The sequence below is a fragment of the Oncorhynchus kisutch genome, unplaced genomic scaffold (genome assembly GCF_002021735.2).
Source record: "Oncorhynchus kisutch isolate 150728-3 unplaced genomic scaffold, Okis_V2 Okis06b-Okis10b_hom, whole genome shotgun sequence".
In the NCBI taxonomy this organism is placed as follows: Eukaryota; Metazoa; Chordata; class Actinopteri; order Salmoniformes; family Salmonidae; genus Oncorhynchus; species Oncorhynchus kisutch.
In genome coordinates this window covers 17,235,626-17,255,625 of record NW_022261983.1, presented here as the reverse complement: position 1 = coordinate 17,255,625, position 20,000 = coordinate 17,235,626, and the positions used below count along the sequence as shown (strand labels likewise).

Here is a 20,000-nt window from a genome sequence, read left to right as displayed (position 1 = left end):
TCTGTATGATCCATTCTCTGTATGATCCATTCTCAGTTTGATCCATTCTCAGTTTGATCCATTCAGTATGATCCATTCTGTATGATCCATTCTCAGTTTGATCCATTCTCAGTATGATCCATTCTCAGTATGATCCATTCTGTATGATCCATTCTCAGTATGATCCATTCTGTATGATCCATTCTCTGTATGATCCATTCTCTGTATGATCCATTCAGTATGACCCATTCTCAGTATGATCCATCCTCAGTATGATCCATTCTGTATGATCCATTCTGTATGATCCATCCTCAGTATGACCCATTCTCAGTATGATCCATCCTCAGTATGATCCATTCTGTATGATCCATTCTGTATGATCCATCCTCAGTATGACCCATTCTCAGTATGATCCATCCTCAGTATGACCCATTCTCAGTATGATCCATCCTCAGTATGATCCATTCTGTATGATCCATTCTGTATTATCCATCCTCAGTATGATCCATTCTGTATGATCCATTCTGTATGATCCATTCTGTATGATCCATTCTCAGCATGATCCATCCTCAGTATGATCCATTCTGTATGATCCATCCTCAGTATGATCCATTCTGTATGATCCATTCTGTATGATCCATTCTCAGTATGATCCATCCTCAGTGTGATCCATTCTCAGTATGATCCATTCTGTATGATCCATTCTCAGTGTGATCCATTCTCAGTATGATCCATCCTCAGTATGATCCATTCTCAGTATGATCCATTCTCAGTATGATCCATTCTCAGTATGATCCATTCTGTATGATCCATTCTCAGTATGATCCATTCTGTATGATCCATTCTCAGTATGATCCATTCTGTATGATCCATTCTCAGTATGATCCATCCTCAGTATGATCCATCCTCAGTATGATCCATTCTGTATGATCCATTCTGTATGATCCATTCTCAGTATAACACATCCTCAGTTTGCAGAAAATGTCATGTTTTATAGTGTGTGAATTTGGTTCAAATACCAGAATGTTGTATTCATCTCAGCTCTCGTCTCAGAATTTGATGTACATTTGCCCTACAATGCATTAGAAGAAGCGGGCTGCGAGGGATCGGCCCTAGTTCTCTAGACAAACAACACAACTGGGCTACTTCACTGGGGAAATGCTGAATAGCTGAAGTTTCTGCGGTGGTGTTCAAATGTTAGCTAAATGGTTTGGCTTCTCCCTAAAATGATCCCAGTATTGCCTCGTAGGCAGAATCTTAAAAAAAAAAACGTTTTAACCAAAGTGGAGTTCTGTTTTCTCATTGAAAAGTGTTTATTGTTCTCGTGGCCTACGTCAGAGCTTTTAAACTAAAAACTAAAACCATCTTTTTGATTTGTGAATGTGTCGGGACCGGGGACTCAGGACGTGGCTGCGTTGTGGATGTCATGATAATCAGGTCTTTTGATTGGAACATACGGATTGGTTTAGTTTTGTAGGCGTGGCTACCTATTTCATTATTGAATGTATGGACCAAGCCTTAGCAGTCATTCAGATCTCCTTCCCGATGATCAGTGCTTTATGCTGGTGTCCAGCAGTTCTGGATATATGGACCAAGCCTTAGCAGTCATTCAGATCTCCTTCCCGATGATCAGTGCTTTAGTTTAGTATGCTGGTGTCCAGCAGTTCGGAATGTATGGACCAAGCCTTAGCAGTCATTCAGATCTCCTTCCCGATGATCAGTCCTTTATGCTGGTGTCCAGCAGTTCGGAATGTATGGACCAAGCCTTAGCAGTCATTCAGATCTCCTTCCCGATGATCAGTGCTTTAGTTTAGTATGCTGGTGTCCAGCAGTTCTGGATATATGGACCAAGCCTTAGCAGTCATTCAGATCTCCTTCCCGATGATCAGTGCTTTAGTTTAGTATGCTGGTGTCCAGCAGTTCGGAATGTATGGACCAAGCCTTAGCAGTCATTCAGATCTCCTTCCCGATGATCAGTGCTTTATGCTGGTGTCCAGCAGTTCTGGATATATGGACCAAGCCTTAGCAGTCATTCAGATCTCCTTCCCGATGATCAGTGCTTTAGTTTAGTACGCTGGTGTCCAGCAGTTCTGGATATATGGACCAAGCCTTAGCAGTCATTCAGATCTCCTTCCCGATGATCAGTGCTTTAGTTTAGTACGCTGGTGTCCAGCAGTTCTGGATATATGGACCAAGCTTTAGCAGTCATTCAGATCTCCTTCCCGATGATCAGTCCTTTATGCTGGTGTCCAGCAGTTCGGAATGTATGGACCAAGCCTTAGCAGTCATTCAGATCTCCTTCCCGATGATCAGTGCTTTATGCTGGTGTCCAGCAGTTCTGGATATATGGACCAAGCCTTAGCAGTCATTCAGATCTCCTTCCCGATGATCAGTCCTTTATGCTGGTGTCCAGCAGTTCTGGATATATGGACCAAGCCTTAGCAGTCATTCAGATCTCCTTCCCGATGATCAGTGCTTTAGTTTAGTACGCTGGTGTCCAGCAGTTCTGGATGTATGGACCAAGCCTTAGCAGTCATTCAGATCTCCTTCCCGATGATCAGTGCTTTAGTTTAGTATGCTGGTGTCCAGCAGTTCTGGATATATGGACCAAGCTTTAGCAGTCATTCAGATCTCCTTCCCGATGATCAGTGCTTTATGCTGGTGTCCAGCAGTTCTGGATATATGGACCAAGCCTTAGCAGTCATTCAGATCTCCTTCCCGATGATCAGTCCTTTATGCTGGTGTCCAGCAGTTCTGGATATATGGACCAAGCCTTAGCAGTCATTCAGATCTCGTTCCCGATGATCAGTGCTTTAGTTTAGTATGCTGGTGTCCAGCAGTTCTGGATGTATGGACCAAGCCTTAGCAGTCATTCAGATCTCCTTCCCGATGATCAGTGCTTTAGTTTAGTACGCTGGTGTCCAGCAGTTCTGGATATATGGACCAAGCCTTAGCAGTCATTCAGATCTCCTTCCCGATGATCAGTGCTTTAGTTTAGTACGCTGGTGTCCAGCAGTTCTGGATATATGGACCAAGCCTTAGCAGTCATTCAGATCTCCTTCCCGATGATCAGTGCTTTAGTTTAGTATGCTGGTGTCCAGCAGTTCTGGATATATGGACCAAGCCTTAGCAGTCATTCAGATCTCCTTCCCGATGATCAGTCCTTTATGCTGGTGTCCAGCAGTTCTGGATATATGGACCAAGCCTTAGCAGTCATTCAGATCTCCTTCCCGATGATCAGTGCTTTATGCTGGTGTCCAGCAGTTCTGGATATATGGACCAAGCCTTAGCAGTCATTCAGATCTCCTTCCCGATGATCAGTCCTTTATGCTGGTGTCCAGCAGTTCTGGATATATGGACCAAGCCTTAGCAGTCATTCAGATCTCGTTCCCGATGATCAGTGCTTTAGTTTAGTATGCTGGTGTCCAGCAGTTCTGGATGTATGGACCAAGCCTTAGCAGTCATTCAGATCTCCTTCCCGATGATCAGTGCTTTAGTTTAGTACGCTGGTGTCCAGCAGTTCTGGATATATGGACCAAGCCTTAGCAGTCATTCAGATCTCCTTCCCGATGATCAGTGCTTTAGTTTAGTACGCTGGTGTCCAGCAGTTCGGAATGTATGGACCAAGCCTTAGCAGTCATTCAGATCTCCTTCCCGATGATCAGTGCTTTAGTTTAGTACGCTGGTGTCCAGCAGTTCTGGATATATGGACCAAGCCTTAGCAGTCATTCAGATCTCCTTCCAGATGATCAGTGCTTTAGTTTAGTACGCTGGTGTCCAGCAGTTCGGAATGTATGGACCAAGCCTTAGCAGTCATTCAGATCTCCTTCCCACAGTTCTGATTGTATGATGCACACGACTGTCCACGTTTTTCTGTGCAATAGCCTTTTGATTTGAACATGTGAAAAGTGCTGGTGTTTGTTCTCGGCTATTTCATGTATTTACATATGTTATGGTTTCACTAATGAACATGTTGAAATGGAACAAAATGATGTGTTTCTGTCTTCAGTCTTTTTTAAATAGGATAGATGGCTAAATGGTCTATGCTATAGGTTGTATCTGATAGTGTACCTATAACCAGCCTGAATAGGTCTATGGTATAGGTTGTATGTGATAGTCTGCCTGTAACCAGCCTGAGTAGGTCTGTAACTCCATTAGGTTGTATGTGATAGTCTGCCTATAACCAGCCTGAATAGGTCTATGGTATAGGTTGTATGTGATAGTCTGCCTGTAACCAGCCTGAGTAGGTCTGTAACTCCATTAGGTTGTATGTGATAGTCTGTCTATAACCAGCCTGAATAGGTCTATGGTATAGGTTGTATGTGATAGTCTGCCTGTAACCAGCCTGAGTAGGTCTGTAACTCCATTAGGTTGTATGTGATAGTCTGCCTGTAACCAGCCTGAGTAGGTCTGTAACTCCATTAGGTTGTATGTGATAGTCTGTCTATAACCAGCCTGAATAGGTCTATGCTATAGGTTGTATCTGATAGTGTACCTATAACCAGCCTGAATAGGTCTATGGTATAGGTTGTATGTGATAGTCTGCCTGTAACCAGCCTGAGTAGGTCTGTAACTCCATTAGGTTGTATGTGATAGTCTGCCTGTAACCAGCCTGAGTAGGTCTGTAACTCCATTAGGTTGTATGTGATAGACTGTCTATAACCAGCCTGAATAGGTCTATGCTATAGGTTGTATCTGATAGTGTACCTATAACCAGCCTGAATAGGTCTATGGTATAGGTTGTATGTGATAGTCTGCCTGTAACCAGCCTGAATAGGCCTGTAACTCCATTAGGTTGTATGTGATAGTCTGCCTATAACCAGCCTGAGTAGGTCTGTAACTCCATTAGGTTGTATGTGATAGACTGTGTATAACCAGCCTTAATAGGCCTATAGAAGACGTAGTCCTCTGTCCTGGTTGGGATAGAATACTTAGTCCTCTTTGTCCTGGTTGGGATAGAAGATTTAGTCCCCTTTGTCCTGGTTGGGATAGAAGACTTCGTCCTCTTTGTCCTGGTTGGGATAGAAGATTTAGTCCTCTTCGTCCTGGTTGGGATAGAAGACTCATGCACACACACACACACACACACGCACGCACGCACACACGCACGCACGCACGCACCCACCCACCCACCCACCCACCCACACCCACCCACACCCACCCACACACACGCACACGCACACGCACACACACACAGCCCCAGAGAGTGGCCCAGAGGGGAGTAGATAAGATCAGTACTGCAGGAGGGTAGTTGGTGATAGAAGTATGATCTCAGCACACTGATAACTCACGACTGTTTACACAAAGACAGGCCTAAACACCTGCAGGTATGGAAAAATACCAGGACCTACACTACACTAACTACACTAACTACACTAACTACACTAACTACACATCACCCTAATGACACGTACACATCACCCTAATGACACTACACAGCACCCTAATAACACTACACATCACCCTAATGACACTACACAGCACCCTAATGACACTACACAGCACCCTAATGACACTACACAGCACCCTAATGACACTACACAGCACCCTAGTGACACTACACATCACTCTAATGACACTACACAGCACCCTAATGACACGTACACATCACTCTAATGACACTACACAGCACCCTAATGACACTACACATCACTCTAATGACACTACACAGCACCCTAATGACAGGTACACATCATCATAATGACACTACACAGCACCCTAATGACACTACACAGCACCCTAATGACACTACACAACACCCTAATGACACTACACAACACCCTAATGACACTACATAGCACCCTAATGACACGTATACATCACCCTAATGACACTACACATCACCCTAATGACACGTACACATCACCCTAGTGACACTACACATCACCCTAGTGACACGTACACATCACCCTAGTGACACGTACACATCACCCTAGTGACATGTACACATCACCCTAGTGACATGTACACATCACCCTAGTGACACATACACATACAACACTTCAGCCTTCTGTCTCTGACCGACTCTCTCGTTATCTCAACTCAATTCGAAGGGCTTTATTGGCATGGGAAACATATGTTTACGTTGTCAAAGGTAAATGAAATAGACGATAAACAAAAGGGAAATAAACAATCAGTAAACATTTACACTGAAAAATGTTTGACAAGATTATAGACATTTAAAATGTAATTTTATTGGCTACGTACAGTGTTGTAACAATGGAAGTATGAAAGGGATATAGATATGGGTTGGCGTTTACAATGTTGTTTGTGATCCACTGTTTGCCATTTTCTCATGGCAACGAGCCTCACATCTTGCTGTTGTGATGGCACACTGCGGTATTACGCCTAACAGATAGGGGAGTTTATCAAAATTAGGTTTGTTTTCAAATTCTTTGTGGGTCTGTGTAATCTGAGGGAACTATGTGTCACTAATATGGTCATACGTTTGGCAGGAGTGTTAGGAAGTGCAGCTCAGTTTCCACCTCATTTTGTGGGCAGTGAGCACATAGCCTGTCTTCTCTTGAGAGCCATGTCTGCCTATGGCAGCCTCTCTCAATACCAAGGCTATGCTCACTGAGTCTGTACATAGTCAAAGCTTTCCTTAAGTTTGGGTCAGTCACAGTGGTCAGGTATTCTGCCGCTGTGTACTCTCTGTTTAGGGCCAAATAACATTCCAATTTGCTCTGTTTTTTTGCTCGATTCTTTCCAGACTGTCAAATAATTATCTTTTTATTTTCTCATGATTTGGTTGTGTCTAAATGTGTTTATGTCCTGGAGCTCTGTGGGGTGTGTTTGTGTTTGTGAACAGAGCCCCAGGACCAGCTGGCTGAGGGGACTTTTCTCCAGGTTCCTCTTACTGTAGGACCGTGCTTTGTGTGCATGGCTTCCTTTTAGGTGGTTGTAGAATTGAACAGTTATTTTCTAGATGTTGATAACTAGCGGCTATAGTCCTAATTCTGCATTGTTTGGGGTTTTGCGTTGTACACAGTTTAAATTGGTTGTTTGTCCCTTTTTGTGAATTCTTGGTTGGTGAGCTGACCCCAGACCTCACAAGCAGAGAGGGCAGATTGAAGTATTTTTAGCCTCATTGGGATGTTGAGTTTAATGTTCCTTTTTATGGCATAAAAGGCCCTTCTTGCCTTGTCTCTTAGATCGTTCACTGCCTTGTGTTTGTTACCTGTGTTGTTCCTGTTTAGGCCGAGGTATGTATAGTTTTTTTGTGTGCTCTAGGGCAACGGTGTCTATTTGTATTTGTGGTCCTGGCAACCGGACCTTTGTTGGAACATTATTTTTTGTCTTACTGAGATTTACTCTCAGGGCCCAGGTCCTGGTCCTCCTTGGTTGGGGACAGATCTAGGTGCTGCTGTAGGTCCTCCTTGGTTGGGGACAGATCTAGGTGCTGCTGTAGGTCCTCCTTGGTTGGGGACAGATCTAGGTGATGCTGTAGGCCCTCCTTGGTTGGGGACAGATCTAGGTGCTGCTGTAGGTCCTCCTTGGCTGGGGACAGATCTAGGTGCTGCTGTAGGTCCTCCTTGGTTGGGGACAGATCTAGGTGCTGCTGTAGGTCCTCCTTGGTTGGGGACAGATCTAGGTGCTGCTGTAGGCCCTCCTTAGTTGGGGACAGATATAGGTGCTGCTGCAGGTCCTCCTTGGTTGGGGACAGATCTAGGTGCTGCTGTAGGTCCTCCTTGGTTGGGGACAGATCTCGATGCTGCTGTAGGTCCTCTTTGTTTGGGGACAGATCTCAATGCTGCCGTAGGTCTTCCTTGGTTGGGGACAGATCTAGGTGCTGCTGTAGGCCCTCCTTGGTTGGGGACAGATCTAGGTGCTGCTGTAGGTCCTCCTTGGTTGGGGACAGATCTAGGTGCTGCTGTAGGTCCTCCTTGGTTGGGGACAGATCTAGGTGCTGCTGTAGGTCCTCCTTGGTTGGGGACAGATCTAGGTGCTGCTGTAGGTCCTCCTTGGTTGGGGACAGATCTAGGTGCTGCTGTAGGTCCTCCTTGGTTGGGGACAGATGCACCAGATCATTTACAAACATTAGACATTTGTTTTCCAAATCCAGTTGGGTGAGGCCGGGTGCTGCAGACTGTTCTAGTGCCCTTGTCAATTCATTGACATATATGTTGAAGAGGGTAGGGCTCAAGCTGCATCCCTGTCTCACCCCACGGCCCTGTATAGCCAGGTCCACCTCTACAAGGCAGCAGTGCCCAAGTTTGGGTCCTGCCTTGTAGAGGTGTACCTGGTCATAAAGGCTGTCCAAGTTCAGGGGGGAGTGTTAGTCCAGCTAGATGTTTGATTTTGAGGTACAGTCATGGGAAATGCTTGCGTTTACTCGCTGTATGGTAGCAGGGTGGAAGCTTTCTGTGGTAGCAGGGTGGACGTCTTTCTGTGGTAGCAGGGTGGAAGTCTTTCTGTGGTAGCAGGGTGGAAGTCTTTCTGTGGTAGCAGGGTGGAAGTCTTTTCGTGGTAGCAGGGCGGAAGTCTATCTGTGGTAGCAGGGTGGAAGTCTTTTTTTGGTACCAGGGTGGAGATAACCCGCTTGTGAGTTTGGGGAAAGTGGAAGAAGCTTTTTCAATCACTCTCTTGAATGCTGTGGCCACCCTTTCCTGCTGTGTTCTCAGGTTGTTTGTGCCTGTGTGTATTATTATGTGGCTGGGTGACCCTAGTTGGTCCTCAGACAGAATGTTGATTTTCTTGTATATACTTCCTGTTTGAGCCCATAAGGAGTATGATATTTGTCTTGTGTGTGTCCTCAGTGGGAGTGCGGGGGTTGTCAGAAGGTTCTATCAGGAGGCTGACAGGGGGGGGGGGTGCTAGGTGGGGTGTGGTCCCAAGGGCTTGGGGTTCTTCATGTATCTGTTCTGCTGTGGTGTCAAGACTTTGGTCAGGATCTGAGGTGGGCTGTTCTCTGTCACACGTCATCTTTCTCATCTTCTCCTCTAGTGCTCTCATCTACTCCTCTAGTGCTCTCACCTTCTCCTCTAGTGCTCTCATCTTCTCCTCTAGTGCTCTCATCTTCTCCTCTAGTGCTCTCACCTTCTCCTCTAGTGCTCTCACCTTCTCCTCTAGTGCTCTCATCTTCTCCTCTAGTGCTCTCACCTTCTCCTCTAGTGCTCTCACCTTCTCCTCTAGTGCTCTCACCTTCTCCTCTAGTGCTCTCATCTTCTCCTCTAGTGCTCTCACCTTCTCCTCTAGTGCTCTCACCTTCTCCTCTAGTGCTCTCACCTTCTCCTCTAGTGCTCTCATCTTCTCCTCTAGTGCTCTCACCTTCTCCTCTAGTGCTCTCACCTTCTCCTCTAGTGCTCTCATCTTCTCCTCTAGTGCTCTCACCTTCTCCTCTAGTGCTCTCATCTTCTCCTCTAGTGCTCTCACCTTCTCCTCTAGTGCTCTCATCTTCTCCTCTAGTGCTCTCACCTTCTCCTCTAGTGCTCTCACCTTCTCCTCTAGTGCTCTCACCTTCTCCTCTAGTGCTCTCATCTTCTCCTCTAGTGCTCTCACCTTCTCCTCTAGTGCTCTCATCTTCTCCTCTAGTGCTCTCACCTTCTCCTCTAGAGCTCTCACCTTCTCCTCTAGTGCTCTCACCTTCTCCTCTAGTGCTCTCGCCTTCACCTCTAGTGCTCTCACCTTCTCCTCTAGTGCTCTCACCTTCTCCTCTAGTGCTCTCACCTTCTCCTCTAGTGCTCTCATCTTCTCCTCTAGTGCTCTCACCTTCTCCTCTAGTGCTCTCACCTTCTCCTCTAGTGCTCTCACCTTCTCCTCTAGTGCTCTCACCTTCTCCTCTAGTGCTCTCACCTTCTTCTCTAGTGCTCTCACCTTCTCCTCTAGTGCTCTCATCTTCTCCTCTAGTGCTCTCAACTAGGGAATGTCTGGAAGATTAAGTTGCTTATGTTCCCATTTTTCTAACAGTCAACAAAAAGTGTCGCTGGGTTGTCTCTTTCAGAACGATCTTCTTGACCCTGTACACCAAGTCACTCGGCTCTGTCATAGCCTCTCATAGTCTCTACTATCATTGCTATGAGGATGACACAACTAATCTTCTCCTTCTCACCTTCTGACACCCCGGGTAGCGTCAAGAATCTCTGCATGCCTGGCAGACATCTCAGCTTGGATGTCGGCCCACCCCCTCAAGCTCAACCCTGACAAGACAGAGCTGATATTCCTTCCTGTGAAAGGCCTGCCCGCTCCAAGACCTCTACAAGACAACTCCATAGTGTTCCCATCCCTGAGCGCAAAGAACCTTGGCGGGACACTAGACAACACCCTGCTGTTTTCTGCAAACATCAAAGCAGTGACCCGCTCCTGCAGGGTCAAAGCTCTACCACATCCGTACAGTACAACCCTTCCTCACACAGGAAGTAGCACAGGTCCTAATCCAGGAGCTTGTCATCTCCCGTCTGGACTAGTGCAACTCTCTGTTGGCTGGGCTGCGGTGTTATCCAACTTCTCCAGAATGCTGCAGTGTTATCCAACTGCTCCAGAATCCTGGTGTTCAAACCTTCCTAAGTTCTCCCATGTCACCCCGCTCCTCATCACGTTACACTGTCTTCCTGTCGAAGCTCACATCGTCTTCAAGACCCTGTTGCTTGTCAACAGGGGAAGCAAGGGGAACCGCCCCTCCTTACCTTCAGGCTCAAACTGTACATTCCAACCCCAGCAATCCATTACGCCACCTCTGGTCTCTTGGCCCTCCCACCCCCAGGGGAGGGCAGCTCCCGCTCAGCTCAGTCAAAGCTCTTCTCTGTCCTGACACCCCATTGGTGGAACATGCTTCCCCCTGAAGTCAGGACAGAGGAGACCCTGCCCATCTTCCAAAACATCTTTTGAAGAGTATCGTAAAGAACTCTCACAACGCCCACAATCTATTTACCTATCGGCTTGACCTTCTCCTTGTCTATATCTTTCTAACTTTTACCTATCGGCGTGACCTTCTCCTTGTCTCTGTCCTGTCTCTCTTCTGTCTCTGTCTCTCTCTCTGTCTTGTCTCTGTCCTCTCTCTCTGTCTCTCTCTCTCTCTCTGTCCTGTCTCTGTCATCTCTCTGTCCTCTCTCTGTCCTCTCTCTGTCCTGTCTCTGTCCTCTCCCTGTCCTGTCTCTGTCCTCTCTCTCTGTCTCTCTCTCTGTCGTGTCTCTGTCCTCTCTCTCTGTCCTCTCTCTGTCCTCTCTCTGTCCTCTCTCTGTCCTGTCTCTGTCCTCTCCCTGCCCTGTCTCGGTCCTGTCTCTGTCCTCTCTCTGTCCTCTCTCTGTCTTGTCTCTGTCCTCTCTCTCTGTCTCTCTCTCTGTCCTGTATCTGTCCTCTCTCTCTGTCTCTCTCTGTCTCTCTCTCCCCTCCATTTATTTGGTGAGATGAATCCTGTGTTGTGTTGGGATCTGCTGTAACCTAACCTCTCTGGACTCTGACTCTCACCCTGCTCCCTCAATCACCCCTTTGTGCCTGATGGCCTAAACCCCCCACTACGGAGAGAGGGAGGGGATGCAGGAAGGGAGTGTGTGTGTGTGTGTATGTGTGTGTGTGTGTGTGTGTGTGTGTGTGTGTGTGTGTGTGTGTGTGTGTGTGTGTGTGTGTGTGTGTGTGTGTGTGTGTGTGTGTGTTGGACACAGGAAGGGACGCTGCTGTAACACAAAGGCAAAGGTCGAAACGGGAGGTTTAACTACAGATCACTTTGTGTTCAAAGAGAGAGGGAGAGGAAAAACAGAAAGGGAGAATGAGAGAGGAGCGATAAAGAGAGAGACCGAGACAGAGAGCAAGAGAAAACGAGAGAGAGAAAGAAGGAGAAAGAACGAATAAAGAAACTGTCACACTTCACAGGATCAAACTTTTTGGAGGGGGACTTTAAGTTTCCCTCTTCTTTAGTTTCTCAGCGTTTCACACTGAGAATAACTCAGTTTGGCAAATGTAGATTCCACATTTGAGAAAATATTAATATTCATGAAATCACAAGTGCAATAATTTGAAACACAGCTTAGCCTTTTGTTAATCACCCTGTCATCTCAGATTTAGAAATTATGCTTTACAGAGAAAGCAATCCAAGCGTTTGTGTAAGTTTATCGATAGCCTAGCATAGCATTATGTACACTTAGCATCAGGAAGCTTGGTCACGAAAATCAGAAAAAGCAATCAAATTAACCATTTACCTTTGATGATCTTCGGATGTTTTCACTCACGAGACTCCCAGTTACACAGCAAATGTTCCTTTTGTCCCATAAAGATTATTTTTATATGCAAAATATATTTTTCGCGTTATGTCCACAGGAAAGAGCGACAACGCAGACGAAAATTCAGAACAAAAAAATTATATCCATAATGTCCACAGATACAAACGTTTTTTATAATCAATCCTCAGGTTGTTTTTAAAATATATAATCGATAATATATCAACCACAAATGTCTTTCACAGTAGGAGAGGGAAAAGCAATGCCTATCCAAATTCTGTTGCGTGAGCAAAACCCATGTGACCACTTGACGCGATGTTATCGTTCTGGCTCATTTTTCAAAATAAAAGCCTATGTCTGAAGACTGTTGACACCTTAAGGAAGCGATTAGAAAAGATTATTTTTATACCCAAAATACCGACGTTTGTCTATGTGGAGTTGCCTGTCTGTACTCGTGTCTCATAGATTCACGTTCGTTTTGTTGTTTTGTTTAGTGTTCTTCGTTTCTTCGTCAGAAATACTTATTTTCCACCATAATTTGCAAATAAATTCATAAAAAATCCTACAATGTGATTTCCTGGATTTTTTTCCCCTCATTTTTTTCTGTCATAGTTGAAGTGTACCTATGAGGAAAATTACAGGCCTCTTCTCATCTTTTTAAGTGGGAGAACTTGCACAATTGGTGGCTGACTAAATACTTTTTCGCCCCACTGTATATCCCTTAATGTCTTGAAAACATAGACTCTTAGCTTTCATTTGACACCCAATTTGACATGCTCCTGCGAACTTCACATGTTGGTGCTCACGGGTCCTTTTACATGGAAACACCCTATGTAGGAGCTGTGTGTTAAATTGGCACATTTGGTTCAGACAGAGAGATACAAAAGTGTGGGGCTTTTGTAAAGTCTTCCTCTCTGGTGCTTTCATCAACCCTAACTACTCTGCTTTGAAGACTGTCCATGTTGTATTAGCAGCCTGTGTGTGTGTGTGTGTGTGTGTGTGTGTGTGTGTGTGTGTGTGTGTGTGTGTGTGTGTGTCTCTGCCTGTCTGTCTGTCTGGAGGTTAAAGGGACATTTCACCCTGTAAAGATAGCCCTCATCACTACTGGAGGTTAAAGGGACATTTCACCCTGTAAAGACAGCCCTCATCACTACTGCCAGGTTAAAGGGACATTTCACCCTGTAAAGACAGCCCTCATCACTACTGCCAGGTTAAAGGGACAATTCACCCTGGGGAAAATCTGAGCTTGTTTTCATGCTGTCCAAGGAATTTCTAGGTCAGTGAGATGTTTTCAAACATAATCGCAGGACGTGTCTGGGCATCGTACACCGGACAAAACACCCTATGATGACATTCGGTGTATCTATGGACTGGTAAATTAAATTAAGTTTACATTTTTTTTTAAATAGATGACATTTACTAAATTTGTCTGCCAGTATGGATTCACAAAATATATTTATATCAGTTGTACGGGGCTCTCTAGCATCGAACAGATGTTAGACATACTGTACAGTAATATGTCAATACATAATGAGTTTCAGTAGATAAATGAAACTTAGCTAGCTAGCCAGGTAGCTTGTATGAAACATAACTAACTTAGCTAGCTAGCCAGGTAGCTTGTATGAAATATAACTAACTTAGCTAGCTAGCCAGGTAGCTTGTATGAAACATAACTAACTTAGCTAGCTAGCCAGGTAGCTTGTATAAAACATAACTAACTTAGCTAGCTAACCAGGTAGCTTGTATGAAACATAACTAACTTAGCTAGCTAGCCAGGTAGCTTGTATGAAACATAACTAATTTAGCTAGCTAGCCAGGTAGCTTGTATGAAACATAACTAACTTAGCTAGCTAGCCAGGTAGCTTGTATGAAACATAACTAACTTAGCTAGCTAGCCAGGTAGCTTGTATGAAACATAACTAACTTAGCTAGCTAGCCAGGTAGCTTGTATGAAACATAACTAACTTAGCTAGCTAGCCAGGTAGCTTGTATGAAACATAACTAACTTAGCTAGCTAGCCAGGTAGGACAAATAACTTACTAAGCACCATATTTGTCATCTGCCCTCTTCGTGCATCGGCTATAGCTGAGCTTCTAGCTAAATCCAACTCTACGTTTTGAATCCTCTTCGCTTTATTCCAGTTAAAATATGGGGTTGAATTTCACCATGTAGCTTGTTAAGAGAACATCACAAACAACTCCATGGTCTAAGTCATGTTGATAGAAGAATCACTTGAAGCCACTGAGTCTGGTCAGTTCTTTCAGTTATGCCCACCAGAGGGTTTTGGTGTGGTGTCTGCCTCCCTTTCAGAAAAGCCCATCTTGGGACAGGCCAGATCAGGAAGTACCGCAGCACACCGAGTTGTAGTCTTTCAGGGAATAAAATGTCTTTATCACCTTGTACATTTAGCAACAGATTCCGCCAATTGGATCATCAATGAAAGACATCCCATGGATCCTTAAAACATGGACGACAATATCTAAATGCATTCAGTATAACATAGAGCCTTCACAAAACAACCCCTCCAGCACTCCCCTCTCAATACTCGCTCCTTTGCACCCCAGTATCTCTACTTGCAGATTCATCTTCTGCCTTACCTCCCTTATCTTACCTCATTTCCACACACTGTATATAGACTTTTCTATTGTGTTATTGACTGTACGTTTGTTTCAGTGTAACTCTGTGTTGTTGTTTGTGTCGCACTGCTTTGCTTTATCTTGGCCAAGTTGCAATTGTAAATGAGAACTTGTTCCCGACTATTCTACCTGGTTAAAATAAGGTGAAATAAAGTAAAGTAACTTAAATAAGAACAGTTAGTAAGTGTATTCATTTTGTTAAAGCTCAACTATTCAACTCAACTGTTATGAACTAGCTCTGTTATTAACCCTCCCTCCCCCTCCCTCTTTCCCCTTCACCCCCTTCCTCTTCCTCCTCTCCCCCTCCCTCTCTCCACCCCCCACCCCCCTACCTCTGCCCATATCTCCTTCTCTCTCCTCTACAGCTTTAAAAAGATCCTTCGACGTCGACGATGTGGACGAGCTCCCTCCCTTCTCCCCCTCCTCCCCCGTTCCCTCCCCCCTCTCCTCCACCTCCCTCCTCAACAAGACCAACGAGGGTCGAGGGTTCCCCACCTCCAACCACGGCTCCCCTGCCTTCCGTTCCCGGATCAGCCTTGGTACCAACCCCAGCCCTGCCCAGAGCCCTGTGTTCAAGTCCCGCATGGTCTCCAGTCTCTCCTTCAACAGAGCCATGAACAGACCCGCCATCAACAACAATGGAGGGAGCTCCGGAGGCATCACCAGGGCCTCTTCCTTCCAGAACAAGTTCAACCCTAAGGGTTTCTCCTCCTCTCTCTCTGGCCCAGGCAGTGATAATGATAGTCTCCATAGCTCCTCTTCTAGTCTGGAGTATTCCATCCAGGGAGGTGGAGGAGAAGGAGGAGGAGGGGTACCTCCAGGCAAGCCAGGGTCTCTGTCCTACTCCACTAGCCCACAGATGGAGCAGCGTCCTGGGCAGCAGCGTGGCGTGGGCCTGGGGATGGGGAAGAAGTTCTCTTCCCATGGGAGTGTGTTTCACTCTGAGCTAGAGGGGCCTATGGGGCTGGGAGCTCCAGAGCCCAGGGGGGTCAGCCACGGATCCATGCCCAGTCTGGACCTCCAGATCGGGGAAGGAGGAGGCGGGGTGCGGGGGGCTGGAGGTGGAGGGGTGAGGTATGGCAACGCCAATGTGGGTTTGAATGGCGGATCCCAGCGGCATTATAACACCAGTCCCTTTGGGAAGGAAGGATGCTACTCTCCCAATCAGAACCACAACAGCTACCAGGCCCCGCCCAAACCCAAAGAGACCCAGCGTCTCAACAAGTTCCCCCTGGATCTAGACAGTCTGGTGGGGGTGAAGACGCCCCAGCCCAGCCCCCATCCTTCCCCCTCGTCTGACCCCCCTAAACCTCCACCCAGAGCACACTATCCCAGCAGCCTCTCTGTCTCAGCTAGCCCATCCCTCAGCAGTCTGGACAGCTCCGGTGGTGACCTCACTCCTCTTCCCGCCGCCAAACACCACGTCTCCTACAACAACATCAACCCCTCCCTCCCCCGCTCTCCCCCACCTACCTCCCCCCCGGGGGCCAAGCCTGTCCCTAAGGTGAGCCAGTCCCCTGTCCCCCTGTCCCCCGCCCAGACCCCCCAGCTCAACCTGCTCTCCCCCAGACCTCAGGTAGGACACCTGGCCCCCTCCACCCCCCTGCCACTGGAGCACACCCAGCCACAGGAAATGATGTCAGAGAGAGAAAGCGTGGGTTCCATCCTGCAGAGGATCGCTTCCTTCTCCCGTCCCGACGCCATGACGACCACCAGGGTTCCAAGCACCGCCAGTGTTCTGAGCGGGGTTGCCCTTAGCAACGGGGTGAAGAAGGAGAGCCCACCACCGATGATGATGATGCATCAGGAGCGTGTTTCATCACCTCTACCTGTGGCGGTCCAGAGACAGGGGCTAAAGAGAGTGCAAGGTAAGCATTTTAAAATTACAGTTACGGACCCAATGCTCTTAACCGCCAGGTTACCTGCCGACCACGTAGTTCATTAACTAACGATTTCATAGGAATGTTCCCATGGTGTGCAAGGAATGTTTGCAAGAGACCGTTCCCTAAATGTCAAATAGAACTGACCCAGAACTTAAGATTCTAAATGTTCCAGACACATCTCCATTATGATGTATATCTCCTTAAAGCAGACTGGAACACATCTCCATTATGATGTATATCTCCTTAAAGCAGACTGGAACACATCTCCATTATGATGTATATCTCCTTAAATCAGACTGGAACACATCTCCATTATGATGTATATCTCCTTAAAGCAGACTGGAACACATCTCCATTATGATGTATATCTCCTTAAAGCAGACTAGAACACATCTCCATTATGATGTATATCTCCTTAAAGCAGACTGGAACACATCTCCATTATGATGTATATCTCCTTAAAGCAGACTGGAACACATCTCCATTATGATGTATATCTCCTTAAAGCAGACTGGAACACATCTCCATTATGATGTATATCTCCTTAAAGCAGACTGGAACACATCTCCATTATGATGTATATCTCCTTAAAGCAGACTGGAACACATCTCCATTATGATGTATATCTCCTTAAAGCAGACTGGAACACATCTCCATTATGATGTATATCTCCTTAAAGCAGACTGGAACACATCTCCATTATGATGTATATCTCCTTAAAGCAGACTGGAACACATCTCCATTGTGATGTATATCTCCTTAATGCAGACTGGAACACATCTCCATCCATGAATTCTCATTTGAGGACTGTATTGTAGATTGGAGGTCCAGGTCTTGTTGTGTTGTACTCGTGTCATTCTATAAGGACCAGGTCTTGTTGTGTTGTACTCGTGTCATACTATGAGGTCCAGGTCTTGTTGTGTTGTACTCGTGTCATACTATGAGGTCCAGGTCTTGTTGTGTTGTACTCGTGTCATACTATGAGGTCCAGGTCTTGTTGTGTTGTACTCGTGTCATACTATAAGGACCAGGTCTTGTTGTGTTGTACTCATGTCATACTATGAGGACCAGGTCTTGTTGTGTTGTACTCGTGTCATACTATAAGGACCAGGTCTTGTTGTGTTGTACTCATGTCAAACTATGAGGTCCAGATCTTGTTGTGTTGTACTCGTGTCATACTATGAGGTACAGGTCTTGTTGTGTTGTACTCGTGTCATACTACGAGGTCCAGATCTTGTTGTGTTGTACTCGTGTCATACTATAAGGACCAGGTCTTGTTGTGTTGTACTCGTGTCATACTACAAGGTCCAGGTCTTGTTGTGTTGTACTCGTGTCATACTATAAGGTCCAGGTCTTGTTGTGTTGTACTCGTGTCATACTATGAGGTCCAGATCTTGTTGTGTTGTACTGGTGTCATACTATAATAAGGTCCAGGTCTTGTTGTGTTGTACACGTGTCAGACTATAAGGTCCAGGTCTTGTTGTGTTGTACTCGTGTCATACTATTAGGTCCAGGTCTTGTTGTGTTGTACTCGTGTCATACTATAAGGACCAGGTCTTGTTGTGTTGTACTCATGTCATACTATGAGGTCCAGGTCTTGTTGTGTTGTACTCGTGTCATACTATAAGGACCAGGTCTTAATGTGTTGTACTCGTGTCATAATATGAGGTCCAGGTCTTGTTGTGTTGTACTCGTGTCATACTATGAGGCCCGGGTCTTGTTGTGTTGTACTCGTGTCATACTATGAGGTCCAGATCTTGTTGTGTTGTACTCGTGTCATACTATAAAGACCAGGTCTTGTTGTGTTGTACTCGTGTCATACTATGAGGTCCAGATCTTGTTATGTTGTACTCGTGTCATACTATAAGGACCAGGTCTTGTTGTGTTGTACTCGTGTCATACTATGAGGTCCAGGTCTTGTTGTGTTGTACTCGTGTCATACTATGAGGTCCAGATCTTGTTGTGTTGTACTCGTGTCATACTATAAGGACCAGGTCTTGTTGTGTTGTACTCGTGTCATACTATGAGGTCCAGGTCTTGTTGTGTTGTACTTGTGTCATACTATGAGGACCAGGTCTCAATGGCACAGGAGGTAGTGCTCTGTCCTGTATGTGTAGAGTTACTGGTTCATGTCCCTCTCAGCTGGTCCGTCTCCATCACTAGTATCTGTTGTTGGCCCAGAGGACACAGAACACAGCTGGACGGTCAGTGGTGCTGCTAATAGTCTGGAAACTCTGAGCCAAATCAAAACAGGCTCCGTCTGGAAAGTATGTGGCAGCTCCAATACACCCACTACATAACATGATGATTCTGATAGAACACTGTCGGGTTCCGCCGGACTGCTGGTTCTGGTCTCACCCACTACATAACATGATGATTCTGATAGAACACTGTCGGGTTCCGCCGGACTGATGGTTCTGCTCTCACCCACTACATAACATGGATGATTCTGATAGAACACTGTCGGGTTCCGCCGGACTGCTGGTTCTGCTCTCACTAATACACAGTGGTCACAGCCTCCCCTCATGGAACAACAACATCCTCTGTTTAGACAGACCATCATGTTGAAGAGTCCTTTTCCACATGGAACATGATATCTCTCCTCTTCCCCCCCTTTTTCCTCTCCTCTTCCTCCCCTCTCTTCTCTCCTCTGTTTCCCCTCTCTCCTCTCCTCTGTTTCCCCTCTCTCCTCTCCTCTGTTTCCCCTCTCTCCTCTCCTCTGTTTCCCCTGTTCTCTCCTCTCCTCTGTTTCCCCTGTTCTCTCCTCTCCTCTGTTTCCCCTGTTCTCTCCTCTCCTCTGTTTCCCCCGTTCTCTCCTCTCCTCTGTTTCCCCTGTTCTCTCCTGTCCTCTGTTTCCCCTGTTCTCTCCTCTCCTCTGTTTCCCCTGTTCTCTCCTCTCCTCTGTTTCCCCTGTTCTCTCCTCTCCTCTGTTTCCCCTGTTCTCTCCTCTCCTCTGTTTCCCCTGTTCTCTCCTCTCCTCTGTTTCTCCCTGTTCTCTCCTCTCCTCTGTTTCCCCTGTTCTCTCCTCTCCTCTGTTTCCCCTCTCTCCTCTCCTCTGTTTCCCCTGTTCTCTCCTCTCCTCTGTTTCCCCTCTCTCCTCTCCTCTGTTTCCCCTGTTCTCTCCTCTCCTCTGTTTCCCCTCTCTCCTCTCCTCTGTTTCCCCTCTCTCCTCTCCTCTGTTTCCCCTGTTCCTCTCCTCTCCTCTGTTTCCCCTGTTCTCTCCTCTCCTCTGTTTCCCCTGTTCTCTCCTCTCCTCTGTTTCCCCTGTTCTCTCCTCTCCTCTGTTTCCCCTCTCTCCTCTCCTCTGTTTCCCCTCTCTCCTCTCCTCTGTTTCCCCCTCTCTCCTCTCC

At 46.3% G+C, this 20,000-nt stretch overlaps 1 protein-coding gene across 1 annotated transcript in view; it reads left to right on the top strand.

Moving 5' to 3' along the window:
* Nucleotides 1-19,324, top strand: part of LOC116360005 (decreased expression in renal and prostate cancer protein) — a 57,309-nt gene extending 37,985 nt beyond the window's left edge. The window contains exon 2 of the mRNA XM_031814409.1: nt 15,133-19,324. Within this exon, the coding sequence (XP_031670269.1) occupies nt 15,133-16,712 (1,580 nt within the window). The 3' untranslated portion in view covers nt 16,713-19,324. The remainder of the gene's footprint in view (nt 1-15,132) is intronic.
* The last annotated feature ends 676 nt before the right edge of the window (nt 19,325-20,000 follow it).